The 25,391-nt window shown below is 43.9% G+C and overlaps 1 protein-coding gene across 1 annotated transcript; it reads left to right on the top strand.

Moving 5' to 3' along the window:
- Positions 1-212: 212 nt before the first annotated feature.
- On the top strand, positions 213-2,281 carry LOC126771976 (protein insensitive-like). Its single transcript, XM_050492175.1, has 4 exons — positions 213-303; positions 1,062-1,174; positions 1,783-1,926; positions 2,128-2,281. The coding sequence occupies exons 1-4, from the start codon at positions 220-222 to the stop codon at positions 2,264-2,266; spliced, it is 480 nt and encodes a 159-aa protein (XP_050348132.1). The 5' UTR covers positions 213-219; the 3' UTR covers positions 2,267-2,281.
- Positions 2,282-25,391: the final 23,110 nt, after the last annotated feature.

Here is a 25,391-nt window from a genome sequence, read left to right as displayed (position 1 = left end):
CCTTCAATTGTCAATTTAGAAGAACTGGAAGCGGCATTAAAACACTTGTACCAGCAGGTCCTAGCGATTTTATCTAATGATAAAATAAATGAAAGTCGATCAATAATGGATAGGACATCTGAAGATCGAGGACTAGATGAGAATGAAGAGATTTTAGCAGTAGAAGAACCGACCGTTGTTCTGCAAAATACGTCAAGTGTTGAGCTCGAAATGGATGAGATGGCTGGTGGCTTAAAAATACGTAGAGTATCAGCGCAGACTACTAACGCATGTTTGCCATTGTCGGTTAACAATGTTGATATGGTTTGTATGTTTATATATTATTCAGGTGTATACATAAGTAGTTAAGTATATAAAATGTAATTACCTCTAAAGTTCGACGTAAACTTGACCTAATGATCCAAATAGACTTTAATATTAGCACAGAATATATAACGTATCTCTCTATCACTGGCGTCCAATGGGTAAAAGTAATTTACTGAAAGAGACTAGGTGCAGATCTAAAGGCTTTCGTGCTTTCCGAGGCAAGGGTGTTAAAACTGCTAACTTCGGAAGTCCGAGCTGCTACTGACAATTTCTTAAAAAAAATCCAGCAACATTATTATTGGTCCATCCGGGATCTTTATATATGTGCTTTCACAACTTAAAGGCTGCAAACATATTTATATTACATAGGACTCATAATCAACTGAATTATAGAATTTCTATGGTCCTAATTTGATTTCAAAATTATTAAATAAAAACAAATAGCATTAGACTAAAGTTATTTTTTATTATGAATTACGATACAAAATATTTAATAAATTATTATACTCGATTATTTTAAAGACAGCTATTATATTTATTCTATGGTCTATTTTGTATGTGGCGCTGTAATGAGGTGCTGACTATATAATACCTTAATCACCTGTTTATAGGGAAAAGATCAATCAATAAATAAAAGCCATTATTGACTAATATAAATTCTAACATAAATAAGTGAATAATGAAAAAAATTAACAACTACCTACTTATACTGACAGTGAAATCAATATAATTATTAAAGTACTTTTAATTCGTAGGTTTCAATTGGAAACGGCAATGTCACCGTGCCTGCCAGACTAATGGCAGAAATCGATTGGACTTCCCACACCTCAGCGACGAGACGATTGTTCCAATCCGTCTTTCCTAGAAGGTAATTATTAATTCCGGTTAACATTTAAACAGAAATTAATCAAATGCATTATTTCTTACATTGTCCTTGTATTATGCTCCGTTTTAATTATTCTTAGTGAAATTAAAATATATTTAAAAAAATATATAGTTTAATTAATAACATAATAATAACCGAGATTAATATTTGAAAGCATTTTTCATTTAGATTAAGCCTAATAAAATATGGTACGTAAACGAATTGCCTCGGTGGTCAAGTTCGTTTAATCCGCTGCTGATCCCGACCTCCCAGGGTCATTGTCTGACTGACAAACTAGCAATGTACAGTTATTTTAATCCGATCCTATACGGGGAAAAATATAACGATTTGAGACAATACTTAAGTCGATCGTCGATTTGCGATTACCTATCTACAGAATAAATGAATGCACCTTGAGATGTAAAAACATTATTCGAAACAGATTATACATTAATTTAACAAATGTCCCTAATAAACGAAGTTATTAGAGTCACTTGCCTCAAACTGAAATCTGCGGCACCAAATGTTAAAATAAAGGACTATGTCTTAATACGTTAAGTATCTTTGAAAATATTAATAAAAATGATTAAATTAAAAATAAACCTTTTTAGAATTCTAGCCACTCATTCCTTAACTGGAAAGCAGTCACCAGCGTTTGCGAATAAACCACCGAAAAAGCAATTGGACCCCAAATTAGTAGACGATATTGTCAACACCGTCGCTGAAAGGTGCAATGTTCCTAAAAGGATTGTTAGGTTGGTATTCATATTTTAATCCCATAACTTTTGTACCCTTAAACTTTTTAATGTTTAGATATTTTATTAAGAAAATAGAATATATTTGTATTATACCATCTAACAAAAATTTTTTTACCTAAAACTAATTATTAAAAGTAATTAAGCAAATGACAAAATATGTTTTTGTAGTCCGGAGACTTAGTGTTAAAAAAATTACAGGAGTTCAATTACGACGAAATGTTCGGACGAAGCAAAGTTATATAGAAATCGTCAACGGTACAGAAAAAAGCGCGAACAACAAAACCGAGAGAACGTCCCGCCATCTTCTGCGACATCGGGCGAATCCACCACTGTTTGAGATTAAGGAGACAAAGATCTAAAATCAATTTTTATCATTTATTCAATTATATATTATTCTATTATAAGTTAGTTATCATAAAACTAAATCGTTTTTAAATTAATTTTCAAATTAAGCTTTTAAAATTGTCGCAATTCGTACCACTGGCACGACTTACACGACTACCACTGTTACGAATAAAATAATACCTTTACAATTTTACCTATATGTTTACAATACATTTGCACTCCATAGATTGGAGACATATTTGAGGCTGCAACAATGTTGGTTAAGATTTGCTTTTAGTAGGTACGCCTTAGTAACCTTGTTATGGAGTTTGATGTAATCTAATATTCGGTAAGTTACAATAATAATCAATGAATCGGTAATCTAAAGTTATAGTCAGACAATCATCATTGTATAAATACAATTACTAGGTAACTAAAATTCACTAAGGATTCACGAAAAAATGGCGTATAGATTAATATCGTAGACAGAGAAACTAATAGACGCAATGACGATTTCCTTCTTACTTATACAAGAAAGAGAACGAAAATTACGTTACAAAAGACAAAGATAGAATTATAAAATCTTTTGTTCCTTATCGCATAACTAGTGTATTATCATGTATTTATATATCAGTTCATTGTGTTTATTGTTCAATTTTTGCTTATTTTTATGTTAGAAAACTATTCTAACCCAGTGAAAACCATCCTTATATCATATCGAAGATTATCCAATGGTGCATTGTCGTTTTATTTCATGTTAAAGCGATATCAAATCAATCAACAGCCAATCGTTGTCCACTGCTGAACATAGGCCTCTCCCAAGGTGCGCCAAAGCTCCCTGTCCTCCGCCTTCCGCATCCAGTTGGTGCCCGCCACCTTCTTAAGGTCGTCGGTCCACCTGGCTGGAGAGCGCCCTACGCTGCGCTTGCCGATTCGCGATCTCCACTCTAGGACTCGTCTGCTCCAATGGCCATCGGTCCTACGACATACGTGACCAGCCCACTGCCACTTCAGCCTGCTAATTTTGCAAGCTATGTCGGTGACTCCGGTTCTTTTCCGGATAATCTCATTTCTGATCTTATCCTTCAAAGATACTCCGAGCATAGCTCGCTCCATAGCACGCTGAGCGACTTTGAATTTGTGGACTAGTCCCGCAGTTAGTGTCCACGTTTCGGCACCGTATGTCATGGCAGGTAAGACGCATTGATTGAAGACTTTCGTCTTCAAACATTGCGGTATAGACGACTTGTGGACTTGACGAAGGTTGCCAAATGCTGCCCATCCCAAGCGAATTCTTCGATCGGCTTCCTTCTCGAAGTTGTTCCTACCGACTTGTATTATCTGTCCTAGGTAGATATATTCACTAACAACTTCGAGAGGTTTCCCCTCGACGTATATCGGTCCCGGCACGACATGCCTATTGAACATGACCTTGGTCTTGTCCAAGTTCATACCGAGACCGACACACCGGGAAGACTCGCCTAGGCTACGCAGCATTTCGGTGAGTTGTTCCAGCGACTCTGCTATGATGACGATATCGTCGGCAAATCGAAGGTGTGAGATGTACTCGCCGTTTACATTGACTCCATACCTAGTCCAATCCAGCGTTTTGAAAACGTCTTCCAACGCGTTGGTGAACAGTTTCGGGGATATTACATCCCCCTGTCTCACCCCTCTGCGCAGTTGGATCGCCTTCGTCTTACAGTCCTGGATGTGGACAGTCATTGTAGCGGCGTTGTACAGACATCTCAGTACCTCGATATATATATATATATATACCCCCTTCCTTCTTAAGTCCACGCGAGCTGGTTCTCGATGTCACCGCCTAACTGTGACATCAATTCCATCGCGAACAAAGAAATTTGGCAACTCCTTTCTTTGTCGCACTTCCAAAAAATGGAATTCCTTACCAGCTCACGTATTCCTCTCCTCTTACAACCCGGGTTCCTTCAAACGAGGCGTGAAGAGGCATCTTGCGGGCCGGCAAGGCGAAGGCGGCTAGTGCAGAACGTTTTTCCCGTCTGTACTGGCCGTCGTCGCGTTTGGACTCTACTACCACTTACCATCAGGTGGAGTAGAGTCATTTGCCCTCCCGGCGATATAAAAAAAAAAAAAAAATATCTCCAATCGATATGACATCTCTGCAATGAGTCGAGCACTGCCCAGGTTTCGATGGAGTCGAAGGCTTTCTCGTAGTCCACAAATGCCATACACAGCGGCTGATTGTACTCTTCGGTCTTCTGCACAATCTGCCGAACAGTATGGATGTGGTCCACGGTGCTGTAGCCTGATCGAAAGCCGGCTTGCTCTGGGGGCTGGAACTCGTCAAGTCGTCTGGCGAGACGGTTCGTGACGACTCTTGAGAACAGCTTATACACGTGACTCAGGAGGGAGATTGGTCTGTAGTTTTTCAAGAGGGTTTTATCACCTTTCTTGAAAAACAGTACCACCTCACTCCCGCTCCACGTTTCCGGGGTCTTGCCATGTTGGATGACGGAATTAAAGAGGCTTGCTAGCTCTTTCAGGACCGGAGTCCCGCCTGCCTTAAGCAACTCTGTTGTGATTCCGTCATCTCCCGGAGCTTTGTTGTTTTTAAGCTGTTCTAGAGCCGCCCTAATCTCTCCTTGGTCAACGACCGGGAGCTCCTCGGAGTAATGGCGCATAAGAGGGGCGCGCTGGTCATCAATACTGATTCCCACGGGTTTATCCGATCTTGAAGAGAACAACTGCCCATAAAACCTCTCTACTTCTCCGATAATCTCAGGCCTAGAGGTAACGACCCCACCATTTTCAGTTTTAAGTTTTGTCAGACGCGGCCTCCCAAACTTGCGAGCGAACACTTTCGATCCCCGATTTTGCTCAATCGCAGCCTTGATGGCACGGGTATTGGAGCGTCGGAGATCGCGTCGCGTCAGCGTTTTTATTGTTCGGTTTAAGGCCTTATCTGACAAAAACGATGGTAGTTCTCGTCGTTTTCTCATGAGCTCGAGTGTCTCAGCAGAGAGTTTTGGTGCGTTGTCTCTTCTCTGTGGCGGAAAACACTTGCGGGATGTGTTTTGCAGTATTTTGACCAGCGTGTCGGTTCTCTCATCAATGCTGCTTATGGTTTCCAACGCGGTGAATTGATTTTGAAGTTCCATTTGGAACTTTTCGGAGCCTTGAGCAGCTTGGAGCATGGTAGGTCGGAGAGTAGACCTCATCATTCTCGATCTTTCGGCTTTTAAGTTGATATTTAGAGTGCCTCGAACCAAGCGGTGATCACTTCCGGTATTAAACTTGTTGATCGCTGAAACATCTCTAAATATGTGCCTTTTATTCGAAATGATAAAGTCTATCTCGTTCCTTGTCACGTTATCGGGGCTTCGCCAGGTCCACCTCCTCTGAGGCTTCTTTTGAAAGAAAGAATTCATCAAAAAAAGCCCCTGCGCTTCGAGAAAGTTTACCAGCATTTGCCCCCTGTGATTTCTGCAGCCCAAGCCGTAAGGTCCGACTTTCGATTCACCGCTATCTTGTACTCCCACTTTAGCATTAAAGTCTCCCATAACAACATTGTAGTGGGCCCTCGAGGTGTCGTTGAGGGCCTTTGCGATGTCCTCGTACATCGCTTCGACCACATCATCAGAGTATGTCGAAGTTGGCGCATATACCTGTACGACCTTCAGGGAGTACCTGTCGGAAAGTTTTAGGACAAGGTACGCTACCCGGTTCGACACACTACTGATTTCCACAATGCTGCTAATGAGATCCTTTTTGACTAGAAAACCGACACCACCCTGGGAGAGGTTATCACCTTCGCGGAAGTAGAGTAAGTTACCGGACTCTAGAGTTATCGTGTCCTCCCCCTGTCTTCGGACTTCAGATAACCCCAGTATATGCCAGTTTATATGACTTAACTCTACTTCTAATTCGGCGAGGTGATGGTCCAGCCTCATCGAGCGTCCATTATACGTTGCCATTTTCAGTCGTTTTATACGCTAGCCTGCCGTGAACCGGTGATTCTTAGCACCCCCTGCCCTGCCGATACCGCGACCGCTACCTTGGTCGGGCCTAGCGGGCTTGCCGGTAACTGGGGGCCTTTTTTTGGGCGCATCTGCCATTAAGGGAGGGGTTTGCCCATACTCGCCGCGCTGGGCAGGCGTGTTGGCGAGCGCAGTAGGGGGTAAGATGTTTATGGGAGGGGGGACGCTGCTGCCCATCCCCCCTTTTCCCCGTCCCTCAGTCGCCTCTTACGACACCCACGGGATGAGATTGGGGGAGTACTATTCTAAGCCGGTACTCCACGGCACAGCCGGTACTCCACGGCACCGATAAAGCGATAGCAAGTAGCAAATTGCCGGCGTGTATTATCACGCGCAAGAACGACGGTTTTATCTCTAATTATAGTTTATCAGTGATGATTATTGATGTTATAGTACGCAACCTTATGTCGCATTAAAATCCTGAACATAATAGGATTTTCTGTTGTTTATTAATCATAACCCATAATTATTTATCACGTAAGTGCTGGCAGCGTCAGCTAATGAAATGTCTGTGAATGCAGTTACTATGGCAACATTATACGCACACATTGACATACTAATTCTGTCTCAATCGCGGTTTGACGGCCCCTTGGTCTATTAGTTTCTCTGTCTAAGTCAAGTATCTAATGTTTCAATTTTCCAACTATGCTGTTAACCACCCTAGGTGGGACAAGGAATGTTGGCATTTATTATCTGTAATAAGTTAAATGTTAATATTTTCAATTTAACTTTTTAGCTTTTATTTGATAGTTTGCTCTTTTACATAATACTATGTTTTAAGAATGAATTAGATAACATATGAAGAATTTTCTATCATTGAGATAGGGTGGGGCTGCGGCCTATCATACTAAATTTTAATTAATATATTTAATATACAAAAAAAAAGAATCATGAAAAAATCAGATTCAAAACGCAATTTTTCCCGTACCCATAATGAATATCATAGATTATTTTTTATCTCAACCGTAGACAGAGAAACTAGTCTATGATCTCAAACAATTATATCATGTCAATTGAATGTCAAAGTTTGTTTATTTGTCTTTACTCCTCTAGTGATTAGATTAGAGAGATTTCTACATGTAATGTAAGGTGTAAAACTTAATATATATAAATATTCATATCACAATTTATAATAGTATATCACTCACACTACAGTAGTACCGCAGGCAGATAAGCCTAGTTTCTCTGTCTACGAGTGGTACCCTTAATTTCACTGCACTCAATGATTACCACATTAAAAATGAAGTTGTTTTGATTCATTTTATTATTTTGTAAATATTAATGTTTGAGTAAATTAAAACGACAGCACCCGTGTCTATGTTTTATTGAAAATTTTCAGTTGGTAGGCGAAAATATTATTCAACTAAAAAATTAAATTTCAATAGTTAATGGTTAAAAAAATGATATGACACGTTTTCAATATTGCATGCAGCCAGCTCTCCTCCTAGTTCCAGGCTTGAGACTGGCACTACGAGTCCCTATCCAGCGGCGGAACTACGTAGCGTCCAGACGTTCACGATCCACGTTAAGAGGATACTGCATTTTATCTGAAACATTAGATAACATAATCGGTATTCTGAATTTTCAGAACTTAATTATTTTTTAATATTATTTATTGGAACCCACTACATTTATTGGACAAATAAAATAGCCACATATTAGATTGATAATCTTACATACCTGAAACTTGTGTCCCGGTTCCCCTGACCCCAAATAACTAATTCTAATTTTTAGTTTACTATTAATTAGATGAATTCGAGCAATCGGATTCATAGGGAGAAATATTTTCTTTCTCAACTATTTTGCGCTTCTTCTTATTTTGTTCACGGGTTCTAAACATTTTGCTTTCGTCAGCACATTTCGTGGTTATGCTGGTTCTAAAAACAAGAAATAAGAAAAATGAATACAAACTGATATAAAATCAATATATCTTTACATTAATGAATGTTACTTAAACTTCCTTACTACATTCTCTGGTACAGAACAATTTTCTATCACAGTTTAAACAATATCATATCAGGTTTGTCAGGAAAAGCTGGTGAAGGCTTTCCTGTTAGCGAATGAGTTGCCAATGCCCTGAAAAGAATATTGTCCCATGATAATATGAAAATCGACTTTGAAGTGGTGAACATATCCAAGAATGTCACTTAAACCTACTTTCTTGAAAAGACAGCTGTCAAAAATTTACGAATGCGATTCGTACAAGTTGTCCAGTCCATGTTTTTGAAAAGTCTGGCTGGAACTGATGGATTTTCGTCTCCAATTAAAATCTAAATGTATTGATCCTACCTAGCGCCCCGGCTGCAGCCACCAACTTTGGGGCCAAGCGCCGGAAGTGCTCTTCGAACTTCCACCTGCCATCGAGTACGAGTCCCAGGTACTTCATCGTCGACCCGACGGCGATGGAAGTTCCGCCCACCGTTATCGCCGCCCCCGGAGGTGGCGCGTTCCGAGGCCCGTGAAAGATGAGGGCCTCGGATTTGTGTAGGGCCACCTCGAGGCCCAGCGCACGGATTCGGTGGCACCCCAGCCGTGGCGCGATAGGCCGCCTCCCGGTATGAACTGCCGCGGGCCGACACGAGGGTATCGTCAGCGTAGCACGTGACGCTGACCCCCCGCAACGTGGCCCCGCGCAGCACCCAGTCGTAGCCGATGCACTACAGGAGCGGTCCTAGTACCGACCCCTGCGGAACACCGCACGACAACGACCTGACGGCCCATCCGTCCACTGTCGGGAAGGCCACCGCCCTGCCCGAGAAGTAATCGGCCACGGTACGCCGCAGGTAGCCCGGCACACCGTCGAACCGCAGGGCCTCCATCAACGTTTCCCAGGGCAGGGTGTTGAAGGCATTGGAAATATCCAGCAACACTGCCAACACCACCCCGCCCCGAGACACCTCCTCCTCGGCCAGGCCCCTCACCCTGGCGATCGCGTCGAGCGTCGAGCGGCCGGGACGGAACCCGTATTGCCGCTCATCGAGTCCCGGCTCCATACTGCCGACGAGACGGGCAGCGAGCACCCGCTCGAAGAGCTTGCTCACCTCGTCGAGCAGCACGATTGGGCGGTAGGCTGACGGCTGATCGGGTGGACGCCCGTCCTTGCGGATCAGAACGAGCGTGCCCGTTTTCCACCGTCGCGGGAACCTACCCTGAGCCAGGCATGCGGTTAAGAGGCGCCGCATGTTCTCGCCCATCTCCTCCGACGCGATCTTCAGGGCTCGACCAGGGATTCCGTCGGGCCCAGGGGCTGTCTTTTTCGACCCTAGTCTGATGACAGCCGCCTGCAGTTCCGCCTCGGTGATCGGAGTCACCGGCCCCCGTCGTCCTCCTCTTGGGGCCTGCTCGCGGGCAGCACCATGGCCGGTGGCACGAACTCTCCCCGCTCGGGGAAGAGCGTGTCCACAACCCTCGCCAAGAGCTGCGGCTGGAGACTGCTGGTCAGCGGAGGAGCCCAGGGTCGGAGCTTTTGTCTCACGACCCGATACGGACGCCCCCACGGATCGCCGTTGACCGTCTCCAGCCATTCCTCCCACGCCGCCTCTTTGGCCTGTGCTATGGCCTTCTGTAGGGCCTGGCAGGCGGTCCTATATCCGGTGTAGAAGACCTCCTTCGGGTCGTCATCACGGACCCTTCGTCTCCTACACAGAACGTAACGGCGCCGTGCCGCCACGCACGCCTTGCGCAGCCGACGGAGCTCCGGACGCCACCAGTACACCCGCCGACGTTGCGGATGCGGCTTAGCCCTCGGCATCGCCGCGTCGCACACCCGGGACAAGGCGCCGTCGATCCGGTCGGCCTCCTGGTCGATCCGGAGGACCGGGTCGGAACCGGCCCCCCAAGCTTCGACGATGGCCGCCTCCTTCGCCAACTGTCCGTCGAGGCGGCCCAGGCACCAACGCGGACGACCTTCCGTTTTTCCGACAACAGTGGGCCAAACATCCCAACGAGCCGACGCAGAGACATCGAACCGAATATATCGGTGATCCGACAGTGTCTCCACGCCAGTCTCGACCCTCCAGTTTTGAGCACGGCGGGCCAGGGCGTTGGACGCGAACGTAACGTCCACGATCGATTCGCCCTGCCGCCGCACGCACGTGCTCTCCGACCCACTGTTGAAGACCGCCAGCCCCAACGAGACCGCCCACTCCTCGAGCACCTCACCCCGGGCATCGGCCACAGGAGAACCCCAAGCCATTGCCAAGCCATTTGGCGTTGAAGTCCCCCGCGACCAACACCGGTGCGGGCGTCGCTTGCCCGATCAGAGTCCCGACCTCTACCAGCATCTGCTCAAACTCGGCGAGACTCCGACTGGGCGAGGCGTAGACGGCGACGACCGTCACACCGCCGACGACGGCCAGCACTCACCCCCTGCCCCTGGCCACACCCTCGATGGCCAGAGCGCCAGTGACCGCAGGGGCGACGATGGCCACGACCCGTTCGTGGTCGGAGACCCAGTCGTCCCGCGAGGGAACGAAGTAGGGCTCCGATACCACCGCCACGTTGATCTGCCACTCTGCCATGCTTTGGACTAGTAGGTCCTGGGCCCTGGCAGAGTGGTTGATATTGGCCTGGAGACAGCGCAGGGCCATCACTGCGCGGTCTCCATCGGCTCCGGCTCTGTGCGTGGAGACGCGGCTACCGGGCCTTTCGTCGCCACCTTCCCTGCCTTCTTCTTCTGCGTGGCGCCCTTTCCGCCCTGGCACGACTTGCTGCAGGCGGCATGGGCAGCTGGCTTACCTGCCGCAGTGCAGACCACGCAGCTGGCTACGGCGGCGGAGCACTCCCGAGCCTTGTGACCGGGCTGACCGCAGCGGAAGCACAGACAGCTTCGGTCGACGTCCCGGTCACACTTTGCCCCCATGTGCCCCCACTCGAGGCACCGGAAACAGTGCAGCGGTCTGGGGTCGAGCAGCATGACTCGCGCCGACACCCACGCGACCCTTATGCGACCTACCTCCACGACCTTCTTAAACTTCTTAAATTCCTAAACAGGGCAGCTCAGCCACAGAGAGCCCGAGCCGCTCGAGCCACGAGCGATGATGCCCGCTTTAATAGCCCCAGTAGGGCAGCCTCCTTTTTCAGCGACCGCCGCCACGGCTTCCGCCACCGTCACGGAGTCGTCCAGGTCTAGTACCCTTAATTCGACACACTTCGTGGGTCGATGGATCTGGACGATCTCCGGGCTGAGGGCCTCGCGGAGCTTTTCCGCCAGGGCATCCGCCGCCTTCTCGGCCTCGTTGGTGCCCGGCGGCACCTCGAGCATCCGCGCTCCTGTCGCCGCGGTCCGGAACCGTACCGCCGTCAAGCCGACCTCCCGGAGGCTGATTCGGCTTTTGACCAGGGCCAGAGCCTTCTCGTAGCTCCACCCCTTTTCCTCAGCACCGGGCTTCAGCGTCAGCGTTATCGCTGCGGTGCGAGGGGGGCGGAGTTTCCTCGTAACCGGGACCTTCTTGGTGGCCCCGGAAGAAGTCGGCTTCGCCGCCGCTGGCTTGGCGCCCGTCTTCTCGGTCTTCTTTGGCCTGTTCCTAGCAACCACAGCGCTCCACGTGGCCCTTAGATCCGCCACCGCACCTTTAATGGTGACGGCGGCGGACTTCAGGGCCCGAACGAACGTGCCCTTCAAGTTGCCCGACCTGTCGGCAACCTGCAGACCGACGTCGAGCGCTTCCTTCACCGCCGCGTCCAGCGCGGCAGACGTCTGCGGCACGTCCATAAACGTGCCGGGTTGGCGTTTCTCTACACGGGCCGCCCTTTCTTCCGTGGCCACCGCACTGTACGCGGCCAGTGCGTCCTCCGCCTCGTACCGCCGCTCCTTAGCCTTAGCGGCTTTCAGCTCCTCGCGGGAGCGCCCGAGGCCGACGTATTCGCCCGTCGTGGGCGGTCGACCACGCCCCCTTTTGGGGGAGGGCTTCAGCCATTTGCTGATGCCTGACCCCGAGTAGCCGCCTTCGCTCATACCCGCGTCGCTCTCGGAGAGTTGCTCTCCTTCCTATACTTTAATTATCCTTTATTTTAATTTTCCTTAGTGTGTAGTTAATTTCCTCAGTGGTTCTATTAATCTTTCAAAATTTTTCACCCACGTAAATCGCAGACCTCTGGGTCAAATAATATTAACAGAATCTCGCAAATCGATGCGAATAGGAATTTAGAGAGGATTTTAGAAAATAGTGATAGTGTAGAATCTAGTAATTTAATTTTTGAGTGTAATTTATTTTCAAAAATGAGCGTTGATTTGGTAGATCAAGTCTATAAGGTCTTACGCCTTTTACCCGAGTTCGACGGGAACCCGAATGTGCTCACGCGTTTTGTTCATTTATGCGACCAACTGGTTACACAATTTGTTCGGGCAGAGCCAGGTTCTGAGCTTAGCAACTTAGCCTTATTAAACGGCATTTTAAATAAAATTATCGGACATGCTGCTCGCACAATTAATTCAGATGGCATCCCTGAAACCTGGCAGGGTATAAGAAATGCTTTAATCAATAATTTCTCGGACCAACGAGATGAGACCGCGTTATACAACGATTTGGCTTTGCTTACTCAGAAACATTTAACACCGCAAGAGTTCTATGAGAAGTGTCAAAGTTTATTCAGTACGATAATGACGTATGTGACTTTACACGAGTCTATACCTACCACTATCGAGGCAAAACGCGCTCTATACAAAAAGTTAACTCTACAAGCATATGTTCGGGATCTTAAAGAACCATTAGGCTCACGTATTAGGTGTATGCGACCCGAGACAATTGAAAAGGCTCTTGAGTTTGTTCATGAGGAAGTTAACACCTTGTACCTACAGCAGCGTAACGACCAGTTACCGGAGCGCAGAGCTGTGCAGTCCACATCTTCCTTTAACCCTAATAATATTCAAGGTAAGTTATTTAATTTGCCTGCGCAGCGACCTTTTACTATTTCAAATCTATTAAATCAGCCCGGTCAATCGAAACCTTTTTATCAGCCACAACCTCCAAGGCCAATGCAAGCTTGGAGACCCCAAGTGCCTTTTAACCGCGGTCCCTCGCGAACCCAACAAATGTTCAGCGCACCCCCGCCTAACTATAGGCCACAGAGTAACGTGTTCCGAGTGCCTCAACAAAAGCCAGGTTACACGCCCCTTAATAACGGCTCTAAGCCTATGAGTGGTGTAAGCCATTTTGTTCCTAAACCTATGCCTAGGCCCCTGACAAAACATGACTGGACAAAACACGGAAATCCGCCCCCGTCTAATTACTTCAAGGCTAGAGAAATGAATGTGAACGAAGTAGATTGCTATGACTATTATGAATACCCCGACTATGCCTATGACAGTTATTACGATCAGTCTTACCCCGAACCTTGCATCTACGAGCCTGTATATGAGCCCTCAGCTTATTACACCGATATGGTCCCCGCGTACGTATTATATTCGTATATTCAGAACATCAGGACGCGCCCGAAGGTACATCCGCTGTAGATCAGGATTTTCAGTTAGCCCCGAAGTCAGACAAGCCAAAATAGAGATTAACTTACAAACTCAGAGAAAACTTCCTTATATTCAGATTAGTAATCCACCTATTAAATTATTAGTAGATACCGGCGCGAATCAGTCGTTTATTAGCCCCGAAATAGTAGACAGATTTTACCCTCATATTCACTGTAACTATGACCCCTTTGAAGTAACTAACATCCACGCAACAACCCGTAATGACTACTTCATAACCTTACCCTGCTTCCCCGAGTTTAACGAAACTTGTGACATCACTCTTTTCATTTATAAATTCCATAATTATTTTGACGGTTTAATTGGTTTGGACTTGCTAGAAAAGTTAGAGTCAAACATAGATTTAAAAAATAAAGTTCTCGTTACACGTCATTCGTCTAACCCTTTGAACATGTACGATTCGCGGAATTGCAATTTATATGAGGATATAATAGCCGCTAATAGTTCCAAATTAGCCCGAGTACCTATTAACTTTCATGACGGCGATGTAATAATTTCAACAAATAATATCTAATTGCACTATTCGCGACTGCGTTACCTCCGTTAAGAATAACCGCGGCATTATAGAAATTACTAACCCTACAAAACATGATGTAGTATTCTCAATGGATAGACCAGTTTGTGCCGAACTTTTTAATGAGAATTGCATGCGTACCAATCAACTTAGCGATCGCGTATCAAAAGTACTCTCGAGATTACGTACTGACCACCTCAATCCTGAAGAACGAGCTAACTTAGAGTCTCTTTGTGCACAATATGCGGACGTTTTCTATATAGACGGTGAACCTCTAACCTTCACCAATCAAATTAAACATAGTATTCGTACCACGGATGAATTACCTGTCTATACTAAGACCTATAGATTTACCCTTTCGTTCACAGACAGGAGGTTCAAGATCAAATAATCAAAATGTTAGATCAAGGGATAATCCGCCCTTCACAATCAGCCTGGAGTTCCCCCATCTGGGTAGTTCCCAAGAAAGCTGACGCATCTGGTAAAGTCAAATGGCGCATAGTCATTGACTTTCGTAAAGTTAATGAAAAGACGATCGACGATAAGTACCCGATCCCTAATATCAATGACATCATAGATAAGCTCGGTAACTGCCATTATTTTACAACGTTAGACCTTGCCAGCGGATTTTATCGAGTTGAAATGGACCCAGCCGATATTCACAAAACGGCCTTTAATGTAAATCATGGACACTTTGAATTTTTATGTATGCCCATGGGTCTTAAGAATTCACCATCCACGTTCCAACGTGTGATGGATAACGTCCTTAGAGACCTTCGAAATGTCATTTGTCTCGTTTATCTTGATGGTATAATCGTTTTTAGTGTGTCCTTGTAGGAACATATGGTAAATTTAGAGAGAGTCTTCAAAAGACTTAGGGAATCGAACTTTAAGATTCAGATGGATAAGTCTGAGTTTTTGAAGCTAGAAACCTCGTACTTAGGCCACGTAATAAGTAAGGACGGCATTAAGCCTAACTCTGACAAGATCGCCGCCATCCAGAAATTTCCCATTCCTAAGACAGCCACCGAGATAAAACGTTTTCTTGGATTATTAGGATATTATAGAAAGTTTATTCCAGATTTTGCGCGCATTGTAAAACCTATGACGCAATGTCTTAAAAGAGGTTCTAAGATCACCTTTAATGACCCTAAGTACATTGACTGTTTTGAAAAGTGTAAATCACTACTGACTAATGACCCTATCTTACAGTACCCAGACTTTTCTAAGGACTTTGTACTAACGACTGACGCATCTAACTTTGCCATAGGTGCTGTCCTTTCCCAAGGACCCATAGGACACGACAAGCCCATTGCCTACGCCTCTAGGACCTTAAATTCTACTGAAATTAATTATAGTGTAATTGAGAAAGAGTTATTAGCTATGGTGTGGGCTACTAAATACTTTCGTTCATACTTATTTGGGAGAAAGTTTAAAATAGTTACAGATCATAAACCCCTGAAATGGGTTATGAGCCTTAAAGAGCTAGGTTCCAGACTCACCCGATGGAGACTTAAGTTGAGCGAATATAATTTTACTACAGTATACAAGCAAGGCAAACTGAACACCAACGCCGACGCTTTGTCCCGCATTGAAATTAACAACGAGGACGCTATGTCTATTGCAGTAAATGTATCTGAAAAGTCTCACTTAGCAGTAGGTTCCGAAACCCTAACAGCCCCTACTGACAACTCTGACACAGAGACTATACATACTAGTAAGGAATCCCCTATTCTGGAAGTCCCAATAACCGATGACCCCTTAAATAGTTTCAGTAGACAAATCTGTTTTGTACTTGTAGGTGACATTAAGAAACGACCGACAGTAACTAAGCCCTTTGAAACACATACCCGAACGACCATTCAACTCTCTGAATCTAACTTGACCAATGACGTAATAAATGCAGTAAAAGAATATGTGAACCCTAAAGTCAAAACCGGTATAATAATTCATCCCCCTCTTGCCATGTATAATATCATTCCCATAATTCAGGATAACTTTAAGAGCTCTTCCTTGAACATGGTCTTAACTGAAGTAGAATTAGAGAACGTAAAAGATTACTTACGTCAACAAGATATTATCAAAAAATATCACGAAGGTAAAACCAACCATCGTGGTATTACCGGTGCTATTTAGCCTTATCATCTAAATACTACTGGCCTAAGATGAAAGAACACATCTCTAAGTACATAAATGAATGTACTATCTGTGGCCAGGCTAAATACGACCGTCATCCTATTAAGCAGAGATTTAATATAGTTCCACCCCCTAGTAAACCCTTCGAAATTGTTCACTTAGATCTTTTTACAGCTCAAACTGAGAAATTCGTAACCATCGTAGACGCTTTCTCAAAGTACGCTCAAGAATATCATCTCAGAGATAGCACCGCTCTAAGTGTAGTACAAGCCCTACTCGTATTTTGTACCCACCACGGGGTCCCATTAACGATTGTTACGGACGGAGGCCCTGAATTCTCTAATCAGATTTTCTTAGAATTTTGTCGAGTTCATAAGGTAATGCACCATAAAATATTTGCACATTCCCCTAATGACAATGGCATTGTAGAGAGATTTCATTCTACAATCCTTGAACATCTAGAATACTAAAGTTAGAGAAACGAAATGAACCGGTAGTTAATCTCATGCCTTATGCTATCCTAGCGTATAATAGTTCTATCCATAGTTTTATCAGATGTAGACCTTTAGACTTGATAACTGGACATTTTGACCCTCGAGACCCGATAGACATTGACTTAACCGAACACTTATTTCAACAATACTCTTAAGACCATAGGAAACGCATGAGTCAGGTATACGACCTTATCAACCAGACCTCCCTACATGACCGGACACAACTGACTGAAAATCGTAATAAAGATAGAGAACCCGAGCATCCCGACAGAAGTTAGCCTCGCGATATACACAGGACACTGTACTCGCAGATCTTCCAATTCACATCTATACGAAGAAGAAACGCGATCCTGTAGCTAAATCTCGCCTTAAGCGAAGTCCTAAGAATCCTACCTTGTTACAGGATACTACTTTGGCTGACGACTCTACATCCGACCCGAGGACAGGAGATAACAATTGACTCACTTGACAATGGACCCGGACTACTTCCTTTTAAATTAGGGACAGCTAAGATTGTCTCTCATTACCACTCTTTCCTGAGTCACATAGATTTAGAAAATATTAGTTTCCAAATTGATTTAGTAAAAACCCAGATGGCTGAATCACGACCCTTGCTTAGTAATAAAACATTATCTCTCTTTGACCCTCACCTAGAACATCTCGATAGTAAAATCACCTTAATCAGTAATAAAATTAGTATGTTTGAATCATCTCGTAGTAAAAGAGGTCTCATTTACGGCTTAGGCTCCGTAATAAAATCAATTTCCGGTAATTTAGATTACACTAACGCACTTAAATATGAAAACGCTATAAAAACCTTGCGTAATAATGAGCACAAGCTAGAATTAGAGATCAATAATCATGTTAGTTTAAATAGTAAATTCATTTCACAAAGCTCTCAGATAATAAGTATATATTACTTATCTATATATATAAGTATATATTATCTCGAATCAGGATAAGATGAACAAAGCCTTGAATTTAATCTTAGACATTAACGCTGCCAGAGATAGAGATTTAATTAGGTACGCTCTCATAGCACAACATTTATTAATCCTAAGAGATAATATAGGAGATCTTTATGAAGAGTTACAGAATTTAGAGAACACCTTAACTTTTATTCGTGCATCGAGCACCCCGTACTCTTTATTTAGTTTAGATGAAATTAAGGATATGTTAAGTAAATTAAGGATTTTATATTCTAATAATGAGATCCTTAACATAGAAAGTAAGTACTTTTATGAAGTAATTAAATTAGGTTATTTCTATTTAGGCAAACAAATAGTACTAGTTATAAAGATTCCAATTATCGTTTCTTCCACATATGATTTCTATAAGCTATCCCTAGGTCCAAATAGATACCATGAAACCCTTATACCACCCTCTCCTTTCGTAGCACTCTCTAGCGCAGATTCTAGGTACATAGAGGCAGAATGCCCGAAGATAAATTCTTTATATCTCTGTGAGTCGACACCTAGCCTTCATACTCAGAGCCAGGGAGATTGTATCCAGCATCTTATAGCCCACCAGGAACTTTAGCCCAACTGTAAACTAACACCCGTAGCTCTCACTACCGAAGCCCTGGAAGCCCTGGACGACAAGCACTGCACCCTGAGCTTTCCCGTCCCAACCAAGGTGAAGATATCCTGCGGTCAAGAACAATACCAGACTCTACACGGCAGCTACTTGGCAGTTATCCCACTAAACTGCAACCTCAGAACACCCGCCTTCACTATCTCCAACTCCAACGACCAAATCAAAGGACATGTCATAAAGATCATCGAGATGCCCCTATACAACGAGTAAAGACATCAAAGTCACCCGAAGATCATCTTGAATTCCCCGAATCTACAAAAACTTCACGCCCTGAGCAACGAGAGAGAACGACGCAATCGCCCATACATCTAGATAACGTCACCGACCCAGTCATATATCACACGACTATACCCATGTACCTCACACTCTTCGGTACATGCGCGTTCATCGCTACTCTACTCTACCGCCGGCTACGCACAAGAAAAGTATCTAAAGTCGTCACGGAAAACTACAGCAGCAACCCTGAAATCGTTTGTGCAGTCCCAGCTCCACGCACTATCAACCCCAGCCAAATAAGGGTTGATTCTGGATGCCTAGCAGCGACCATCTCGCACAAGTCCATCGATACTCGCTGTTCTTCGGGGGGACGTGTTACACATAGCCAGTAGATCGCTGCATCAGCATGCTTGCCTAATGCACACGGCACCTGCGACCTACATAGGCTCCACGTTTTACAAGCGCAGCAAATACAAGCAGCATTGACGTCAATCATTGACGTCAATCGAAAATTTCCTTCGAAGCCTAAAATGTGGAAGCGCCACTCTTGGTACAAACATCGACCAATTGGCATTAATTAAATTTAGTCATAGTTTCTTTCAATCAACAGCCAATCGTTGTCCACTGCTGAACATAGGCCTCTCCCAAGGTGCGCCAAAGCTCCCTGTCCTCCGCCTTCCGCATCCAGTTGGTGCCCGCCACCTTCTTAAGGTCGTCGGTCCACCTGGCTGGAGGGCGCCCTACGCTGCGCTTGCCGATTCGCGGTCTCCACTCTAGGACTCGTCTGCTCCAACGGCCATCGGTCCTACGACATACGTAACCAGCCCACTGCCACTTCAGCCTGCTAATTTTGCAAGCTATGTCGGTGACTCCGGTTCTTTTCCGGATAATCTCATTTCTGATCTTATCCTTCAAAGATACTCCGAGCATAGCTCGCTCCATAGCACGCTGAGCGACTTTGAATTTGTGGACTAGTCCCGCAGTTAGTGTCCACGTTTCGGCACCGTATGTCATGGCAGGTAAGACGCATTGGTTGAAGACTTTCGTCTTCAAATATTGCGGTATAGACGATATAGACGATAGGTTCTTTACAACAGTCAATATATTAATTTTAAATTTAATTTGCATTTTTTTTTTGGATCTTCCGGTTGCACCCAACGTAATTAGTTTTCCATATAAGTAGGTGATTAAGGTATTATATTGTCAGCACCACATTACAGCGCCACGCACAATATAGACCATAGAATAAATAGAATCGCTGTCTATAAATAATCGAGTATAATAATTTATTAAATATTTTGTATCGTAATTAATGTTAGTCTATTTGGATCATTAGCTTAGTGCGTGTCAGTATTTTAATAAATATCTTTGTGTTAAAATAAAAAAAAAACTTATATGTAAAGTCTAGATCGAGAGACAGAGAAATATGTGTAAGGTTCCATTTTATAAAAAAATAATTCGATTGGTAAGAACTATAGTCGTAATTTTTATGATCCCTTTTAGAGTACTGGACAATGAAAGTAGATAGGAAATTACCTGAAGGCTATAAAACATTATTTTATAAATGCAAGTTCTTGGTAGCTTAATCCACTGTAAAACAAAATTTTATTCCGTAACCGTAACAGTCTGTGAATGTCCCACTGCTGGGCTAAAGGCCTCCTCTCCTCTTTTTGATGAGAAGGTTTGGAGCTTTTTGATGAGAAGGTTTGGAGCATTTCTAATATTGAATTTTATTCAATATTAAACAAAAGAAGATAACAGAAAGGAGCCGAAACTACAGCCAGTTTAGGTACCTGATTATGTCTACAACGATTACAGAAATCGAACTATGATATTGTTTAAACTGTGGTAGCAAATTGTTCTGTACCAAAGAATGTAGTAAGGTAAAGTTTAACTAACTTTCATTAATGTAAAGATATATTGATTTTATATCAGTTTGTATTCATTTTTCTTATTTCTTGTGTTTAGAACCAGCATAACCACGAAATGTGCTGACGAAAGCAAAATGTTTACAACCCGTGAACAAAATAAGAAGAAGCGCAAAATAGTTGAGAAAGAAAATATTTCTCCCTATGAATCCGATTGCTCGAATTAATCTAATTAATAGTAAACTAAAAATTAGAATTAGTTATTTGAGGTCAGGGGAACCGGGACACAAGTTTCAGGTATGTAAGATTATCAATCTAATATGTGGCTATTTTATTTGTCCAATAAATGTAGTGGGTTCCAATAAATAATATTAAAAAATAATTAAGTTCTGAAAATTTAGAATACCGATTATGTTATCTAATGTTTCAGATGAAATGCAGTATCCTCTTAACGTGGATCGTGAACGTCTGGACGCTACGTAGTTCCGCCGCTGGATAGGGACTCGTAGTGCCAGTCTCAAGCCTGGAACTAGGAGGAGAGCTGGCTGCATGCAATATTGAAAACGTGTCATATCATTTTTTTAACCATATACTATTAAAATTTAATTTTTTAATTGAATAATATTTTCGCCTACCAACTGAAAATTTTCAATAAAACATAGACACGGGTGCTGTCGTTTTATTTTACTCAAACATTAATATTTACAAAACAGTAAAATGAATCGAAACAACTTCATTTTTAATATGGTAATCATTGACTGCAGTGAAATTAAGGGTACTACTCGTAGACAGAGAAACTAAGCTTATCTGCCTGCGGTACTACTGTAGTGTGAGTGATATACCATTATAAATTGTGATATGAATATTTATATATATTAAGTTTTACACCTTACATTACATGTAGAAATCTCTCTAATCTAATCACTAGAGGAGTAAAGACAAATAAACAAACTTTGACATTCAATTGACATGATATAATTGTTTGAGATCATAGACTAGTTTCTCTGTCTACGGTTGAGATAAAAAATAATCTATGATATTCGTTATGGGTACGGGAAAAATTGCGTTTTGAATCTGTTTTTTTTTATGATTCTTTTTTTCTATATTAAATATATTAATTAAAATTTAGTATGATAGGCCGCAGCCCCACCCTATCTCAATGATAGAAAATTCTTCATATGTTATCTAATTCATTCTTAAAACATAGTATTATGTAAAAGAGCAAACTATCAAATAAAAGCTAAAAAGTTAAATTAAAAATATTAACATTTAACTTATTACAGATAATAAATGCCAACATTCCTTGTCCCACCTAGGGTGGTTAACAGCATAGTTGGAAAATTGAAACATTAGATACTTGACTTAGACAGAGAAACTAATAGACCAAGGGGCCGTCAAACCGCGATTGAGACAGAATTAGTATGTCAATGTGTGCGTATAATGTTGCCATAGTAACTGCATTCACAAACATTTTATTAGCTGACGCTGCCAGCACTTACGTGATAAATAATTATAGGTTATGATTAATAAACAACAGAAAATCCTATTATGTTCAGGATTTTAATGCGACATAAGGTTGCGTACTATAACATCAATAATCATCACTGATAAACTATAATTAGGGATAAAACCGTCGTTCTTACGCGTGATAATACACGCCGGCAATTTGCTACTTGCTATCGCTTTAACATGAAATAAAACGACAATGCACCATTGGATAATCTTCGATATGATACAAGGATGGTTTTCACTGGGTTAGAATAGTTTTCTAACATAAAAATAAGCACAAACAATAAACACTAAACAATAAATAACAATAAACACAATGAAGTGATATATAAATATATGATAAAACTAGTTATGCGATAAGGAACAAAAGATTTTATAATTCTATCTTTGTCTTTTGTAACGTAATTTTCGTTCTCTTTCTTGTATAAGTAAGAAGGAAATCGTCATTGCGTCTATTAGTTTCTCTGTCTACGATATGAATCTATACGCCATTTTTTCGTGAATCCTTAGTGAATTTTAGTTTTTTTTTTTTTTTTTTTATATTCGCCGGGAGGGCAAATGACTCTACTCCACCTGATGGTAAGTGGTAGTAGAGTCCAAACGCGACGACGGCCAGTACAGACGGGAAAAACGTTCTGCACTAGCCGCCTTCGCCTTGCCGGCCCGCAAGATGCCTCTTCACGCCTCGTTTGAAGGAACCCGGGTTGTAAGAGGAGGGGAACACGTGAGCTGGTAAGGAATTCCATTTTTTGGAAGTGCGACAAAGAAAGGATTTGCCACATTTCTTTGTTCGCGATGGAATTGATGTCACAGTTAGGCGGTGACATCGAGAACCAGCTCGTGTGGACTTAAGAAGGAACGGAGAAGCAGGAATTAGAGAGAATAATTCCTCAGAGCACTTGCCGTAATACAGTCGATAGAAAGCGCTCAGTGCTGCTATTTCACGACGCAATTGTAAAGGTTCAAGGGTGTTTGTGACCTTTACGTCGCCAATAATGCGTACGGCACGTCGTTGCAACCAGTCCAAGGCCTCAAGTAGGTACTTAGCGGAGCCATCCCAAAGGTGCGAGCAATATTCCACGCAAGACCGTACCTGTGTTTTGTACAGCAGGCACAGTTGTTGTGGCGTGAAAAAGCGCCGCACCTTGTTCAGAACTCCGAGTTTCCGTGAAGCTGTTTTTATAACAGCCTCGATGTAATCCCTTGGACTAAGGTCGCAGCGAACGTCAATCCCCAGCATGGCGATTTTGCTTTGCATCACCAGCGGAGTACCACAGAGGGAGGGAAGAGGGGAAAATGTTGACTTTTTCGCCGTGAGAGCGCATACCTGTGTTTTCTTGGCATTAAACTCAACAAGATTATCAGAGCCCCATTTGGCGATGAGCTCTAACGTCCTATCGAGTTCAATGACAAGATCCTTCCGCCTCTCCTCAATTTCCGCTCGTCCAGCCACTGCGCGTCCGTGGTATCCACCATGCACTGTACTACTGTACTGTACCAAGAGAGAGCATATCATTGATATGCAAAAGAAAGAGTGTGGGAGATAGCACAGATCCCTGGGGGACCCCAGCATTCACTACATAGAATTGTGAAGCATAACCATCAACTAAAACACGAAGGCTACGCTTGTGTAGGAAGCTGGCAATCCAGGTGCATAGCTGAGCAGGCAGACCATATGCCGGCAGCTTGGAGAGAAGACTTCTGTGCCAGACCCTGTCGAAAGCCTTGGAGATATCGAGGCTGACAGCCAACGATTTTCCATGCTTGTCGATAGCTTCACCCCAGAGGTGTGTTACGTACGCTAGAAGATCACCTGTGGACCGTTTTGGTCGAAACCCGTATTGACGATCATTAATTAAAGAGTGATCTTCTAGGTAATGGATCAGTTGGTTGTTTAAAATCCGTTCCATCACCTTACAAAGTACTGAGGTGATAGCTATTGGCCGATAATTTGCCGGGTCAGACCGATCCCCTTTTTTGGGAACCGCTTGCACATTAGCTCATCTCCAAGCCTCCGGCACACATCCCGAAGAGAGAGAAAGTTGGAACAGGCGCGTTAACACAGGAGACAGCTCCGCTGCGCACTTCTTCAGCACTATGGCTGGTATTCCATCGGGACCGTTAGCTTTCTGTACATCAAGTGATGGCAGCTTTGCACGCACATCACGTTGCCTGATTTTAATGTCAGGCATCGTAAGGCCACATGAAGGTATTGTAGGTGGCAGCGCACTACAATCATCGATGACGGAATTGTCGGCAAAGAGTTCAGCCAGGAGATCAGCTTGCTCTTGCGGACTGAGAGCTAGCGATCCGTTCGGATTTCTGAGCGGTGGCAGCGAAGGTTGGCAGAAATTGTTTTGCACAGATGTTGGTCAGACGCCTGAAGCTACGGGAGCCCCTAGGATGCGAAACAAGGTCATGACCAATCTGTACAATGCGCTGTGCATCCGCTCTCGTGTACGCCTTTCTACAGGACTTGGAATTTTTATTATAGTTTGCTTTCAGTGAGTCAATGTTAGATGCCCCGCTAATGCAGCCGTTGATCCATTTGCGATATGGCGCCTGCTTAGATGATACAGCATCGGCACATTCACGAGTGAACCAACGGTTACGCGTACTCCTACTGACGAGATCTGAGCTAGGAATGTAGTATTCCATTCCCAACATGATCTCGCCAGCAACAGCAGCGGCACTAGCTGTCGGGTCATTCCCTCTGAAGCAACGTTCCTTCCAAGGGACCGACGCATAGTATTCGCGCATACCGTCCCAATCCGCCGACTTATAGTGCTAAACGCGACGTTTGCATACCGCTAGTGGCGGCAGCTTGGCCTGTGGCACTCTGGTAGAAATAAGGCTGTGATCCGAAGAGCCAAGAGGATCCTGAACCACAACCTGCTATTCCACCGGGTGAGAAGTCAGCAGAAGGTCCAGTAGAGAAGGTGCTTGCTCATCAATGTCTGGGATCCTGGTGGGCTGATCAACCAGTTGGGTCAAGTCATGTGTGAGAGCAAAAGCATGAGCAGTCCTTCCAGCATGGTCAGTTTTGAGGGATTTCAACCATGATTCGTGGTGAGCATTAAAATCCCCCAAAAACACCAATTCCGCGTTAGGAAATTGCTCTTGCGCAGCATCTGCCACCCGACTAAGATGGTCAAATAATCGGCTTGTCTCCAAGTCACCATTGTGGGATCTGTAGAGGCACACGTAGACTCGGTTCTGACGAACCAGGTCCACACGTACCACCAACATAGAGAAGGAGGGGTCCTCCAAGCAGCGCAGTCGGTGACAGCAAACATCTGTCCTGAC

This window comes from Nymphalis io, chromosome 11 (genome assembly GCF_905147045.1).
Source record: "Nymphalis io chromosome 11, ilAglIoxx1.1, whole genome shotgun sequence".
Classification (NCBI taxonomy): domain Eukaryota; kingdom Metazoa; phylum Arthropoda; class Insecta; order Lepidoptera; family Nymphalidae; genus Nymphalis; species Nymphalis io.
This window is presented reverse-complemented; position numbering and strand designations above follow the sequence as displayed.

Coding starts and splice junctions, on each gene's coding strand:
- LOC126771976 (XM_050492175.1), top strand. CDS start 220: ATGGCTGGTGGCTTAAAAATACGTAGAGTATCAGCGCAGACTACTAAC. Junction 1,175..1,782: donor CAATCCGTCTTTCCTAGAAG/GTAATTATTAAT, acceptor AAACCTTTTTAG/AATTCTAGCCACTCATTCCT. Junction 1,927..2,127: donor GTTCCTAAAAGGATTGTTAG/GTTGGTATTCAT, acceptor AAAAAATTACAG/GAGTTCAATTACGACGAAAT.